This window comes from Colias eurytheme, chromosome 8 (assembly GCF_061535395.1).
Source record: "Colias eurytheme isolate Ceu_HAF_F1 chromosome 8, ilColEury1 Martin Lab GWU primary, whole genome shotgun sequence".
Taxonomy (NCBI): Eukaryota; Metazoa; Arthropoda; class Insecta; order Lepidoptera; family Pieridae; genus Colias; species Colias eurytheme.
The window spans coordinates 7,935,257-7,949,140 of record NC_142987.1 but is presented as its reverse complement, the minus strand read 5'-3'; the positions used below and the strand labels follow the sequence as shown (position 1 = coordinate 7,949,140).

Genomic DNA, 13,884 nt, shown 5'->3' with positions numbered 1-13,884 from the left:
AAACTATTTAAATTACCTTAAATAAACGAAGAATTACATATTATAAAAATGTCCCTATCAATCGTTACAATTTCGTGACACTGATTTATTGACAAAATTAACCAACTTCTTGTATCACAAAGAAGAGGAATCTAACTCTAATCATTGGCAACACTGGTCCTGTCACGAAAAGTAAGGTCACATTAACGCGCCGCCATTTTGTTCGTCGTCCAGACATGGAAGAAGTCCAGTAGTGTGCTGTGCAAAAAATTTAGTTACAATTTCCTAACGACGTATTCTCAACAAAAGTAAGTAAATTTTGAAGAATTCACCTACCGCAATTGTAATATACTTAAATTATGACTAGAGTAATAGATTACACTTTCAATCTAATGGTAAATGTGATTATGTTTTGTGTAAAAGTATTTCTTAGGTTATTTTTTACATGTTACTGACGAACAATTTCTTGACATTTACTGACGTCAGTAAATTGTAGACGGTAAAGCTGTGGTCTCATGTGTAAAGTATGAAAATAAGATATTAAAATGTGTGTTAAATTAATGTAACGAATAAAAATAAAGGATAAAACAATACATCTCTCAAGATTATTTTTTTGTAACTACAGGCCATACTTTTTTTAAACCATGATGTAGGGTTAGTAAAGTACTAAAGTCTGACTTTTCCTGGGATCTGATAACTTTTTTATAGTGAAAGCGGATCAGTGAGTCTTGGCCTCCAATTTTACAAGTGGTTTCTGATGGGATAACGCTTGCCTTATTGCATTTAGTGTTGATCGCTTTTCCACCCACACGAGTGATGCTTACTTTTGTTTTTATTTTTATTCAAAATACATATATCCAACAGCTTTTTTTAGTTTCAGAATGCCGCTAACCGGTTCCGAACGGCAAAAAAATACATTGAAAAACTTAAAAAGAAAAACCCTGAAATATATGAAAAGAAAAGGAAAACACACCTCGAGAAAGTGAAACAAAGACAAAGAAAAATATCAGATCTTAATGACAGTGAAAAAGAAGCTCGAAGACAAAAATGGAAAGAAGCTAATGATAGAAGAAAAGAAAAGGAAAAGCAAACAGAGAATTATAAAAATTAATGTTTTGTTGATTATTTTGTAACTAAAAATATATTTTTTTTTTAACTAGTGACTTCTTACTTTTTTATATGTAATATTACCTTATTCTGAATACAGCCTTACTTTTACAACTTCCTGACATTTCCTAACGAAACAGTTTACTGACAATTTCGTGACGTACAAATATTTTGAAAATGACCCATAAGAGGAAAATCAGATATAAACACCTATTTGTTAAAAACTAAGTATTTTTTCTTATGAACTGAATAAACTTTATGAAATGTAATAAAGTTGAACTCCTCTTCATCTACTTACCGCGTTGCAAAAAACAATACTTACGTTCCATCCAGATAAGCTCTTTAGTTTATCTGCGAGCTCTCTGAATAGTAATATAGAAGTTACTTGACGCAAACTTCCAACTTTCCGGACTTGCAGGAAGTTGAACCGGGCTCGGGAGCGACGGCCAGCTACAAACCGTTTATTTATCTTTCTCGCATTTCGCTAAACTTTTACTTTAACAGAACTGAACTTACGTAATTTTAAGGTGTGAAAAGAGGATTTTGTGCGAGTCATGTTAATACAAATATCCCAAAGGCTAATAACTTAACAATAACTTTCCAGAATTATAATATACATAAGTAATCAAAATAAGCAATGATTATTTTTAAAATATAATGTAGGTAACCAACATTATATTGTAGGTACTTAAAGATTCAAATTTAGGAATAAAATGAGAATAAAAGATATGAATTATTAAATCATTGTTTTCCAATGCCAATAACCTTTTCAAGAATAATATAAATAATATCGTTATACAGTGTAATCTACCGTTTATATAATATCCAGTATGATCATGTTAAATCTGATAATAATTATTAAAATTAACTAAAACACTACCAGAAACAACAATACTTATTAATTTAATAATAAATATTAAATACAGACATATTTTGTCTGCATACATAAATTATAGTAAAAAACCTGTTGTTCCAACTTTAATTAAAAATGAAACTTGGGGCCAATGAATGAAACAAACTTTATCTCATATCATTTATTTATTTTATAAGATAAAAATAACGCTAACCGTTCACACTGCGAAATAATACACAACAACGCCAATCACAGAATTATCAACATCATTTATGTAAAATAAAAAAATGATAAATACCTGTGTCACTCCTCAGTGGAATCATTATAAACCTGCCTAGGGACACATTTGCGGAGGTAGCTACAATATACATATTAAAACCTAGCATAACAAATATATTTCATTTCAATTACATGCTTTAGTATCCACGAATATCCGTGTATATGAAACGTAACTATGGTGAGTCACCTCGAATCGTCGGGTCGTGACTTTTGGAATCTTCAATGTTCGCTAATTGCAAAAGTACCTCTTTGTCGCAGTCGAGTCGTCCGCCGTCCTCTTCGCTCGGTTCCCAACTGAAAAGTCCATTGACAATCTAGTAAAGAGGATTAGGGCATTCGAAGTTAGGAACCGACTTCAATGCATGATTCGTTTCATATTTACATGATGTTTTTTCAAAGCATTGAATTCGATTCCAAATGGGATTAGGAAATGTTAAGTTTAATATGGCAACAAACTTATATATTTTTATAAAAATAAAGCAGATAGAAAATTAATAATAACTCAACAAAAAAACTTGTTGCCATAGTGTGGGTACCTGTAAATACACAGTAGATGATGTGAAAACAGCATCCATTTGTCTCAAGGAATATATCAAATAATCGCCATGTCGTCTTCATCATAATATTATGACATTTTATATGTGATGACAATGTGCATTATTCTAAAATGAGAACGCCTAACAATACTTTAGTCCAAACTTTTAGACCCACAGCCACCTTTAATTCAATACCCTTAAATTCCAAAGCCTAATAATGAAATAATATCTCCTGTCACTGAATAGCCCTAACAAATACCTGGCATCGCATTATGGCGACAGAAGGCCGACTGGCAACTCGATTCACGACGACGAAACGTAATTTTAAATACCTCAATAAAACGACGCAGAGCCCGGACTAAGACAGTTTTATCGATCAGTCGTCGTTCAACGACTGAACAATAACACCTCAAATCGTCAGCATCCAGCTGCTATTCAAAATACCAATTAAATACCTGCAAAGTCCGTCGGTGTGACGACAACTACCGAATCAACGGGGTCAACAAAACTCCCCATATGATTGCCATATACCGATGTAATTTTTTTGGCATTTTATTAAAAGCTGTAAAATAACAGTGTTCACTTTATTACTTGTTATCTGTCTCATAATTGGGAGTTGGTGAACATTTTATGTTTTGGTTAACCATAATATTGGTTTATAGTGACAATGGACAATGTTAGTCTGTCAGCGAAAAGGTAAAATGAATGAATTATGTATTCATGCTTACCGTTTCGAGGTGGTTTGAGATACCTCAGTGATAATCTAGCGGCGGTCACGTGATCGTCGCCGTGACCGTTCGTGAGGAGATCCTACAAGAGAGAATATTATTTTATTTAAACACAAAATAATCATAATCATCTCTTGCCAAGTAAGTTAACCTTACTTGGCAAGAGAGAGTCGGTCAAATATAATATTTAAAAGCATTCATCAAACTATAAAGTATAAAGTAAAAAAGAGAAAAGTGCGTTGTGCTGAATTACTGGACATAATCGTTTGCTTACATTTCGTACATTTTAAATAGTCATTATTTTTACTTGATAGAGGGTGAATAATGAATGAATTTCTGAACACTCACTTCTATCCCTCCGATGTTTCCGATCACGATCACGCTCCTTGTCACGGTCGCGATCACGCTCCCGGTCCTTTTCCCGCTCACGGTCGCGGTCCTTATCCCGCTCGCGGTCCTTTTCGCGGTCACGGTCCTTCTCGCGCTCACGGTCCTTGTCGCGCTCACGCTCCTTGTCACGGTCACGTTCTTTTTCCCGGTCGCGGTCTTCGTGCCGGTTGTTCTTTTCAGTCTCCCGGCTTGATCTGACGGATTAACGCATTTGATTTATTTTTATCAACAAAACTTTATTGAATGAAATAGTGCCACAAAGTGAATGTAACAAAAATGTTATTTCTTGATAAAAAGTTCTCACACACAAATACAATAAAAATGGGAGCACTCACATAATAGAATAAAGTGCACTCATATAATAGAACAGTGATTAGTGACGCGAAGAATTTGTGTAGTGTTGGTGTAGTGTAATTTAATTTATTTCCATTTAAATATTGGCACACCCAGAAAGTGGGTAGAATGTATTAGCGCCTTAACATTGTAATAACACCTTTTTTGTAACTACATTCTTGTAAATAAATGAAATTTGAATTTGAATTTGAAATTTGAATAAAATGTATAAGAGACATTGGTGTTATCCCTTGGCTTGGCCATCACCCACACGCCTAACCCCCACATACGCACCGGCGTCTGTCCCTCTCGCGCTCCCTGTTGCCGTCCTTGTCCCGCTCGCGGTCCCGCTCCATGCGCTCGCGGTCGCGCCGGTCGGAGCCGAGCCCGCCGCCGCGCACGCTGCGCTCCTTCTCGCGCTCCTCGCGGCGCCGCTTCTCCTTCTCCTGCTGCTCCTTCTCGCGCAAAGCCGTCATCTCTTCGTACGCTTGACGCAGTTTGAAGTAGCTGCACGAATATTTTGAATAAAAATCACTAAATTTGACTAATGGATTTAATAAATAACACTTATATATACTGAAACATGAATATAAGATTGCCAGTATTGGCTTAAATAAATGTTTTACAAAGAAAACAGTATTTTTTACATTTGAACATTCACGGCGTTTGTAGCAAGTGCTATTCCGACATATTAATTTATCAAATATTATACTTACTACTTTTGTACCCAGTCTCCCCTACTTAACCCAATTTCTTTATAAAATAACTTGTTGACCGCATTCTATCATTGTGAAACATTTAAAATTCCTGTCTTGCAAATTGTTTATGCAATAATGAATTATCTTTAGAATTTTATTGACTCATTATTAATATGTAAACTACTTACCCAACATGTTGCTTCCCAGACAAATGATCATCAATCCTTTGTTGAGCATCACCAACAATTAAAAAGGCACCACAAACAGGACATACTTCCATCTGCTTCTCTTGAGCTGCCGCCAACTCAGCAGTCATAGACCAATGACTAGAAGAGAAATGAAATAATTTTAAATGAAAACAGAAACAATAAATTCACTTATAAACTATCAAATAATTAATTTTTGTTTTCTGCAATTCATTCATAATGCTACACAACAGACTTATTCATTTTTATAGATAGAATTAACTAGACAACTTGTATTTAGATTTTATACATTTAGAATGAATGCGAAACACTCCTATTTTAAAATTGATGACTTCAAATCATAATCTAAGAACATAGCAATACAAACCTATTCTCCTGCTGTTTAAGAAGTTGATCCTTTTCTTCTTTCAGTCTATCACAGAGCTTCATTAAACCTTGAGCTTGCTCTACATTACCACAAGTGCCGGCCTCCTCCGCTTCTTGTACTAAAGCTGTTATCTTTTCTGATAGTAGCGTAACCTGTGAATAAAGGAATTCAAAAGAATGTATTTAAAACAAGAAAGATGAAAAGGCATGGACATATGCATTCAATTTAAACATCATTAGTGATAGTGAAATCAAATTATTTAAGTATATGGGCGATAAGAATGTACAGGTGAAATTGCAGCTTTTGTATAGATTTTTTTTGTATAGAAATATAAAAAGGCTACTAAAACAATTTATACAAGCCAATGTTTCCCTAGCTAGGTTACTGGGCAACCTGTATTTAGAAGAAACAGCTTGCCCCCAAAATAAATTCACAAAAAGCCTCTTAGCAAGTACTTAATTATAAATTAAAATAGCTTACACAAAGAAAGTTAGAAAGATGCAACCAGTTATAAAAAATACCAAAGCTTCTTATTTCTTCTTAAAACTGGCATAAACCACAAATTTTTTGTTTGAACACAGTATACAATATATGATGCTAATTTATTGGTTACTATAATTACCTGCTCTTGATTTTTCTCCGTCTGAGCCTGGGTCATTGGTGGTCCATCTGGTCTGGAGTTCATTAACTCCAATCGCTGCTTCCCCTTTTGAATTTTCCCTGCAACAATAGAATTGCAATTACTTTCCTTTTATCTTTTAACTCATATTTCATATCATGTCTTATTGTAATTGAGACACATTACTTATATTACGGGTTTATTAGACTATTGCAAGACAATTAGGTTATATTTTTGTAGCTGAAGTTAAAACTTAAATATTTGGGTTAATAAATAAATGTAATACATACTTTCTACATCATTTATCATGTGCCGACAAAACCGTAGGAATTCTTCAACATACTGAGCCTTTTTGTATGAAGAATCGGCTTTTTCAAACAAATCTTTAACTTCGTCATCATGGACCTTCGGGCACGCTCCTAAATCTGCTCTTGTGTTGACAAACAAATCATGAGGACAAAACTTAACCATATAATATTTACAATACTGAAAAAAAAACATTAAATTAAATTAAAACACGGTGTAAAACATTGCATGGACAATAATCAAACTAAATCAACAAGAAATATGTAAAATATTATCGTCGTACTATACCTCAGGATCCTCCCAATTTGGCTTTTTTATTTTCTCATTTGGGTTTGTATTACGATGCCTGCCCATCAATTCGTCAAGTAATTGTGCTGCCGCTAAGACCGCCATGGTTATTGAAAAACTAACCTATCACTATTAAAAATTCTTAATTTCCCTGAACATTAATTACAAGAAGTACTAATTTAACACATTAGAAACCCTTAAAATTTAAAATACGTTAATTATTAACAAAGATAAGCATTAATATCGACTCCACTTTCGCATTACGACGGCCATTTTTAATAATTTACTACAGAGTACACAGACCGTAGACAGAGAAACCAAGACACAGAGTAAGTAGTACAGAGCATAGAGAGTAGTATATTCTTTGGTACAGAGTATATAATTACGTGATAATTAGTACAACCACAGATAATATAATACTATAGGTACTACCTGTAGCTGTGGTATAGGTCTACCAGAATCTGCAGGGCTATTGCGTATCTCATTTGACATTTCATAGTGATGATAACTTTGCACGGTGCCGTAGAGGGAGAATGAACTAGAGGAGGCACTAAAATGACAAGTAATGCGTGAGAGAAATACACTTATGACTATAAAGCTAAGAGCAAGCGAGACAGAAACATTGTTTTTTGTTTCTCTCATGTTATGCGATTTCTTTTGTTGGGGACAAAGGCAGTTTGTCCCAAACAAGCGGCTACAGTCCATTGTTTTGCTAGTTTTCTGTTTTTTCTCGCTGTTAAGTGACTTCAAAGTTTAATAAACGTTGACAGTGATCTGTTTTAATCCGACTTTAAGTGAAAATATGGTGCGTTGTAGTGTGATTGGTTGTAAAAATCGGCCGGAACGAAGATTACCAAATATTACCTTTCACACGTAAGTAAACTTATTTGAAGTATATTGTTTTATAGAACTGGGTATAGTTGATACATTTTCATTAACTCTAATGTGAAATTATCTACAAATATATAATATTTTCATCGAAATAGACGTAAACATTTTTTTGTGTTATCCGACTAAATTACGAAGTGTTCTTGTTGTTCAGGACGCCATTTGTTTTTACGTAGTTTCAAATTTATGGTATAATCATGTGATTAACATAAGGGATACCAGTACAGGGTAAAATTTTCCCCAAAATCGTGAAATGTTTTTTTAATATTAAATATGTTTTTTAGGTTTCCAAAACAAACAAGTACATTAAACAGATGGATTCGAGCTACCGGAAGGAAGAACTGGTTACCAGGAAAAAGTCACAGAATATGTTCTATACATTTTGAGTCGCGTTATTTTCGAAAAACGAAAAAAAAAAACCTATTTGATGCCCAATGCAATTCCAACACTTTTTACAACAGTGAGTAATTTTTGAGATGCGTTTAGTTTGGATTTAAATGGTGTAGTTTAAATATTCATAGACCGATTTTGTTGCTACGTCTACATAATAAACAAAACAAGTTATTAATTTATTTTTATAGAGGTATATTTTGTCTTATTTAGGTACATCTGTGTGGTCTTAAATTGGTCTTAAATTCTATTTTTTTAAATTGTAAAATTATTTAAGTTGGAAAAGGTATCAAATCTACTAAAATTGTGAGGGGAATCTAAAGCCTGTAACATAGTTTTGAACTACATAATACATGCTTTAATTTCCCCAAATATATAAACTGTTTTATTGTAATACTTTTTAATTAAAGATTTTTTTCTATTCTATATTTCTGTTTCTAGTTTGCAAAAAATAACTTAATATTTTTTTTCCAGGTGGAAACACCGAGAAAAATCAAATTAAGAAAATAATTAATAAATAAAGAACGTGTAGCCGAGCAAAGAAAAAAGAAAATTGCAGTATTGAGGACTTGGGCGTGGCGGTTAAAGAAAAAGAATGCAGAACTGTTCAGCATATTAGTACTCCCCACGTCCTATAGCACAGACAAAGAAAAAATTGCTACAAGCAACATTTAAAGATACAACATAATAAAACAATTAGGTTTGTTCGAAGCCCTCGGTGCGCGAGTCCGACTCGCACTTGACCTTTTTTGTCCTAATTTTACTGTATTTTCTATTATTATTTACCATTGATTGAAAATAAATGATATCTAAACTTTAGCCTTGTTTTTTTATAAAAAATATATGAACTGGGATATTTCGATATTTGTGGTTAATTGCGAGAAGTAATTTGTAAAAGCAAAAGTTGTAATAAATATTTTAAATACCTACAACTTTACCATTAAACTTTATTCCGCAGTTATAGTTTTTTTTTTAATCCCGATCTCAGATCGATCGTAAATAACTTTTCCTCTAATTTTTGTTACCTATATTCTCTTCCGTTTGAAATTGATTTCATTGTTCTATAATATTACTTTTATGTTTCAAAAGTTAATAAAAAATCATGTTGAACAATATTACTTTATTAATTTCAAAAGTTAATATTAAATTAGTGGTCCACTTAGGTCGTGCACATGGCCCAGGGGGGGGTCATGACCCCCATGACCCCCCCCTGGATCCGCGCTTGTACCGGCCGGCCGCCCGGCTATATATTTTATACCCGTGCGAAGCCGGAGCGGGCCGCTATGTTTTTATATACAACGTTCACAGTTTTTCTGTAGTGTATTTACTATTTAGTATCAGCATTGCACCCGTGCGAAGCCGGGGCGGGTCGCTAGTTAAGTTAATAAATAACAAAATCTTTTCAAATCTGTCTTTTTCTTCATAAACCTATCTTACAAAAAAATACCCAAACATTTATAGATATTTTGCCAGTTTTTCGGATAAAAAGTTTTTGTAATAGTTGGCAACATTGACGTAAGGATTCGCCATCTCGTTCGGGTATACGCCGATGTGATCTCTAGTACATTCTCCCTCTACGCACGGTGCTCAACGATTTCTTGTCAAACCATGTTTTTCGTATTGGCTATTTTATGTTATCAACTGAAATGACGTCATGAGCACCAAATCAACTTGAAAGCCACCGTAACACATTTGACAGGTGTTTTTGTATCGATAGTTTATAAAGTGGTATTCCGTAAGCCAAGTGACCATCAAAAGGTTGATCACTATATTATTTTTATCTGCTGTGAAAGGAACTAGTATTGAGCAGTGTTTTGTAAATTCTCAGTGATCGACACTATAATCCGGATAAGTTAAATATTAAAAATATATGAACAAAATATAGGAAGAATAGCACGTATATGATTTAACGTCTTATTTCAAGTGTTTCTATACTATAATCAACAAAAAATATAAAGATAACATTGAGTTAATATGTACTATCAACAGCTATGATAGATAATAATTTTTTAAGTATAAATATATAGCCATTTTCTTTTTTCCAAAAGGTTTTTACTGAGCAATAGAAGCGTAGGTATCCATATAATTTATAAAGTATGGCCCGTGCTTTTTTACTTGGATTTGCGGAAGAAGAAAGAAAGAGGAAAGCATTAAGAATTGAAAGGCGACGCTTACGTGATGCTAGTGATCCTGTGGTGATCCTTTATAGCTGCCTGAAAGAGAATTTATAGCGAATTTTCGTTTGACAAAGGCTGGTTTTCAACTGGTGGTGGAGATGTTGAAATAGGAAACATTTTCCTTCATTGAATGTATTAATAGTAAGTCTAAAAATATCCATGTCTTTTGTTTTTCCTTTTTTATGTGTAATTTATTACTGATGACTTACAAATCAATAAAATTACTATTCAACATTAATAATAATCTGTATTAGGTTTAAAAGACATAATAACAACTCATTAATAAATACTTAGATATACCTACATAGAAAATAATACAATAATTAATGTATATCTTTTCAGTTATGTGATTCCAAATTAAACATAATGTATGTGGAACAATTATCATTAAATACTAAATCTTCATTTAATTTCTGTGAGCATCATAATATGAAGTATGCATAGAGTATAAAATATTATACCTGTTTTTAGGTGACTCAGGATATGCGCAATGGCCCTGGATGATGACACCAATATTAGGAGCAGGACCTGGGGACACCTGAAGAATACTATACCAACCTTCATTGCCTTGTCAGGAATACTGTTGAACGGTGTTTAGTGTTATTCAAAGCACGTTGGAGTTGTTTGTTGGCCCATAGAGTACTTCATTATGATCCAGTTACTGCTGGTAAAATAGTGAATGCATGTGTTGTCCTGCACAACATTGCAAATATGCAGAATGCCAAAATACCCGAAATACAGGCATGTCTCAGGATTTAGAGGAGAGGATGCTATAGTTGAGGTTATACAAGATCTTACCAGAGAACAATATTAGTACAGAGACTATGGAATTCAAGAAGATGATATGTTAAATAAATATTTATTGTGCTTAAAAATGTATTAGTTTTAACTGAAAATTATTTATACTTGTATTTGTGATTAAACATATTTTCTTACTTAGATAATATTATAGCTTCTAATCGAATATGACAATATTTCTTGTATAATTTATAAATTATAAAACATTGTTAATGCTCTGATATAAATGTGATGTAGTTGTCAATAGTTAAGACAAGGTATTTAAGTAATTAAACTTTTGATATCTAAAAAAATATTTTTTATTTATTTTTAAAGAAATTTATTTACACCATATAGATTGTGTTAATTCAATTATTGTTATTTTTAGTTAAATCTAGACAGTTATTTATGAAAAACTCAGAATAGAGTTATAAATAATTAATAATAATAAATTACACTATTTAAAATCATTTTAATTTACTAATATATATATATGTATATATCTTCCTGTATCTTGGTAGGTAAGTGATGCAGCTAATTTTTCTATAGCAGCTGTATGCCTTTCCTCAACAGCCAATCGCTTGCTTTCCAACTCATAGGCCCAACGAGGCACTCTCTCATCTTGGCTTACTGAAATTACAATATAGCATAATAATTCACTTACATTTTCAAAATTAAATATTGTACTCAGTAGTTTCTTTGAGCAACTAGAGCAACTATTTTCGATTTCAATACATTAAAAAAAATTGTCACAATTAATTATATAAACTTTACTTACTCAACTATCTATAGTTTATAGAAAGGTAAAACACATTATTACAATAACAAGTATATTTAAAAATAATGGATAATTTAATGGGAATTAAATAATATTTACCTAATTCTCCTCAAGTACTGTTTTCCGACAAATATATCTAATTTAGTAGCTCTCATGAATAGTCATTTTCAAAAAGAGATTAGTTAAAGATATAAAGACAATATAATTGTGCTTGAAATAAATAACTTACATTTTATTAGATGTAAGTACTTTAAAATAGATTTTTGTTAAACATTTCATAAATCATACAAAGCAATATAAAGGATACAAATATTAAAAATTTTCAAATTTATATTTAAATTAATGTTAATATATTTTCTCTAAAAACAAGGGTTATAAGACTTACCTCAGTTTTATTCATTTGTTACTGTTTCTAACTTTCAAATACACTTGTGTACACAAGACGATGACCAAAATTGTAATTGTAGACAGACCAAAATTCAAAAGTGTTATGAATTTAGCGCCATATAAGAGTAAACATTTCAAATCCCAAGTGTTCCGGTTAATATAACACGTAAGATTTAAATATGCTCACGTATTTATGGAATATACGACCAAATGTATATATTTTTAATTTTGCTGCATAATGTCGATAAAAAATAGTGACGTTCGGTGTCATCGTTGATAAGCACCGTAATACACCGTGACATGATGTCCACTTATTAAGATACGCAATACCAAATCTTTAAATTTTTAGTGGACATCAAAGTTCAGTGATCATCAAAACTATGTTGATCACTTAATGTGTCAAAATTAGACAATAGCCCTGCTGATGGCATATTTATATTTACGAAATAAAAGATTTTCATATGGCAATTTTATTTGACAACTATCAAATTGGTTGGTCAATTGGTCAAATTATTCGTCTTCTTTGCAATTGATGAATAATTTTTAGGATTTTGTCTAAAAAATCTTCGAAAATGTCGAAAAAGCCGCTGCGATCACAAGCAAGAGGTGTTGTTTATAATGTGTATAGAAAAACATTCGATGCAGAAGGGTCAAACACATCATAATTTTCAATTTTGAATATTTTATTGGTAAATTGGACTTACCCGTTTTCATACTTAAAATAAAAAATATTATAAGTAGGTAATTATAATATTGTTTGTTGATTACAATATAATTTTATGAAAACTTATTACAGGAGTTTCCAATACGGCTATTCGTCAAGTCCAAGCTGTCCAAGTCAATTTTATAATGTGTGTGTCTTTAATACTTACGAAAATAAACATTGTTTTACAGTGCGACACAAAAGAGATGAAAATAAATGAGGGCGCCACCGTCGCTCATATAGCAACACTGATACTGCGACGCAAGCGATCTTGATACTATAGAATAAAAATCCAAAAATCTATATATATAATCTAAAATAAATACCGCGATTTAAACCGTTATAATTGTTTCATTGTAGCAATAGTGTAAATTTAAGACAAAAATACATTAGTATTTTAATTGACCTACCTAGGTCAAATTTTACTTAAATGTATTTGGAATTAGTTATTTTATAAAAATCGGTCAAGTGCTTAGACTGCAGAGGCGCACATAGAATCAAACAAGCATACATGCAGCTCAAACACATTACCCTCTTTCTGGGTCCGTCGGGTAGAAAAAAAAAGGCGATTTGAAAACCACATATTTTTATTTTTTTTGTAGATAAATTTTGTACATTAATATAATTCATCAAAATCTAAATATTCTACTCCTTCAAAGGACTGATCATCACTCTGTTTCGAAGTACTGGCAAGAGGGTACGGGGCATCTTCAGTATCTGTAAATATGATACAGTAAATATGATTTTTTTTCTTATGGTTTGATTGATTAATATTGATAGATAGCTGTATGAAAACAGTTATCACTATACTATGTAGTTAAATCTAAACTAGGTACTTTATTTGGTTGGATTGGATATAACTTCTTGACTCAAATTGTGCTGGTCGCACTATAAAAACTAGTTTTTGTTTACATACAAATAACCTCAAATTAAATTGCGAAAACGTAATAATCGCCATACATACATACATTAAACACTCGTCACTAATGGAATATTCTATTTTACGTAGTACTGAGCAAAAATAAATGGAATCTCACCGGTATATTCTGCTGTACGTTTGTAAACGTTTTCTAAATCATTCAATAAATTTCCAGC

At 32.2% G+C, this 13,884-nt stretch overlaps 1 protein-coding gene and 3 long non-coding RNA genes across 6 annotated transcripts in view; 2 read left to right on the top strand and 2 right to left on the bottom strand.

The window, feature by feature from the left end:
* Positions 1-2,105: 2,105 nt before the first annotated feature.
* On the bottom strand, positions 2,106-6,966 carry LOC149906653 (luc7-like protein 3). 3 transcript variants are annotated; one of them, XM_090104815.1, is made up of 9 exons: positions 6,690-6,965; positions 6,386-6,581; positions 6,099-6,199; positions 5,477-5,628; positions 5,092-5,229; positions 4,500-4,712; positions 3,831-4,066; positions 3,483-3,564; positions 2,106-2,512 (listed from the first exon to the last, which is right to left on the bottom strand). In XM_090104815.1, exons 1-8 carry the CDS (start codon positions 6,792-6,794, stop codon positions 3,518-3,520), a joined length of 1,188 nt encoding a protein of 395 aa, XP_089960941.1. In that variant the 5' UTR covers positions 6,795-6,965; the 3' UTR covers positions 2,106-2,512; positions 3,483-3,517. The 3 variants fall into 3 exon arrangements, with proteins under 3 accessions (XP_089960941.1, XP_089960943.1, XP_089960942.1); XM_090104817.1 differs by having other exon boundaries at positions 6,099-6,196; positions 6,690-6,964; XM_090104816.1 differs by lacking the exon at positions 2,106-2,512 and adding an exon at positions 2,519-3,316 and having other exon boundaries at positions 6,690-6,966.
* A 256-nt stretch (positions 6,967-7,222) lies between these two features.
* On the top strand, positions 7,223-8,926 carry LOC149906652 (uncharacterized). The gene is made up of 3 exons (XR_016457018.1): positions 7,223-7,562; positions 7,862-8,037; positions 8,442-8,926. It is a non-coding gene; the product is annotated as an uncharacterized LOC149906652 (long non-coding RNA).
* A 652-nt stretch (positions 8,927-9,578) lies between these two features.
* LOC149906651 (uncharacterized) lies at positions 9,579-11,141 on the top strand. Its single transcript, XR_016457017.1, has 3 exons — positions 9,579-9,725; positions 10,016-10,285; positions 10,616-11,141. It is a non-coding gene; the product is annotated as an uncharacterized LOC149906651 (long non-coding RNA).
* A 180-nt stretch (positions 11,142-11,321) lies between these two features.
* LOC149906645 (uncharacterized) overlaps positions 11,322-13,884 on the bottom strand; it is a 118,136-nt gene continuing 115,573 nt past the window's right edge. Inside the window, exons 2-3 of the long non-coding RNA XR_016457000.1 lie at positions 12,085-12,507; positions 11,322-11,551 (exon numbers count right to left, since the gene is read on the bottom strand). This is a non-coding gene — a long non-coding RNA (uncharacterized LOC149906645). The remainder of the gene's footprint in view (positions 11,552-12,084; positions 12,508-13,884) is intronic.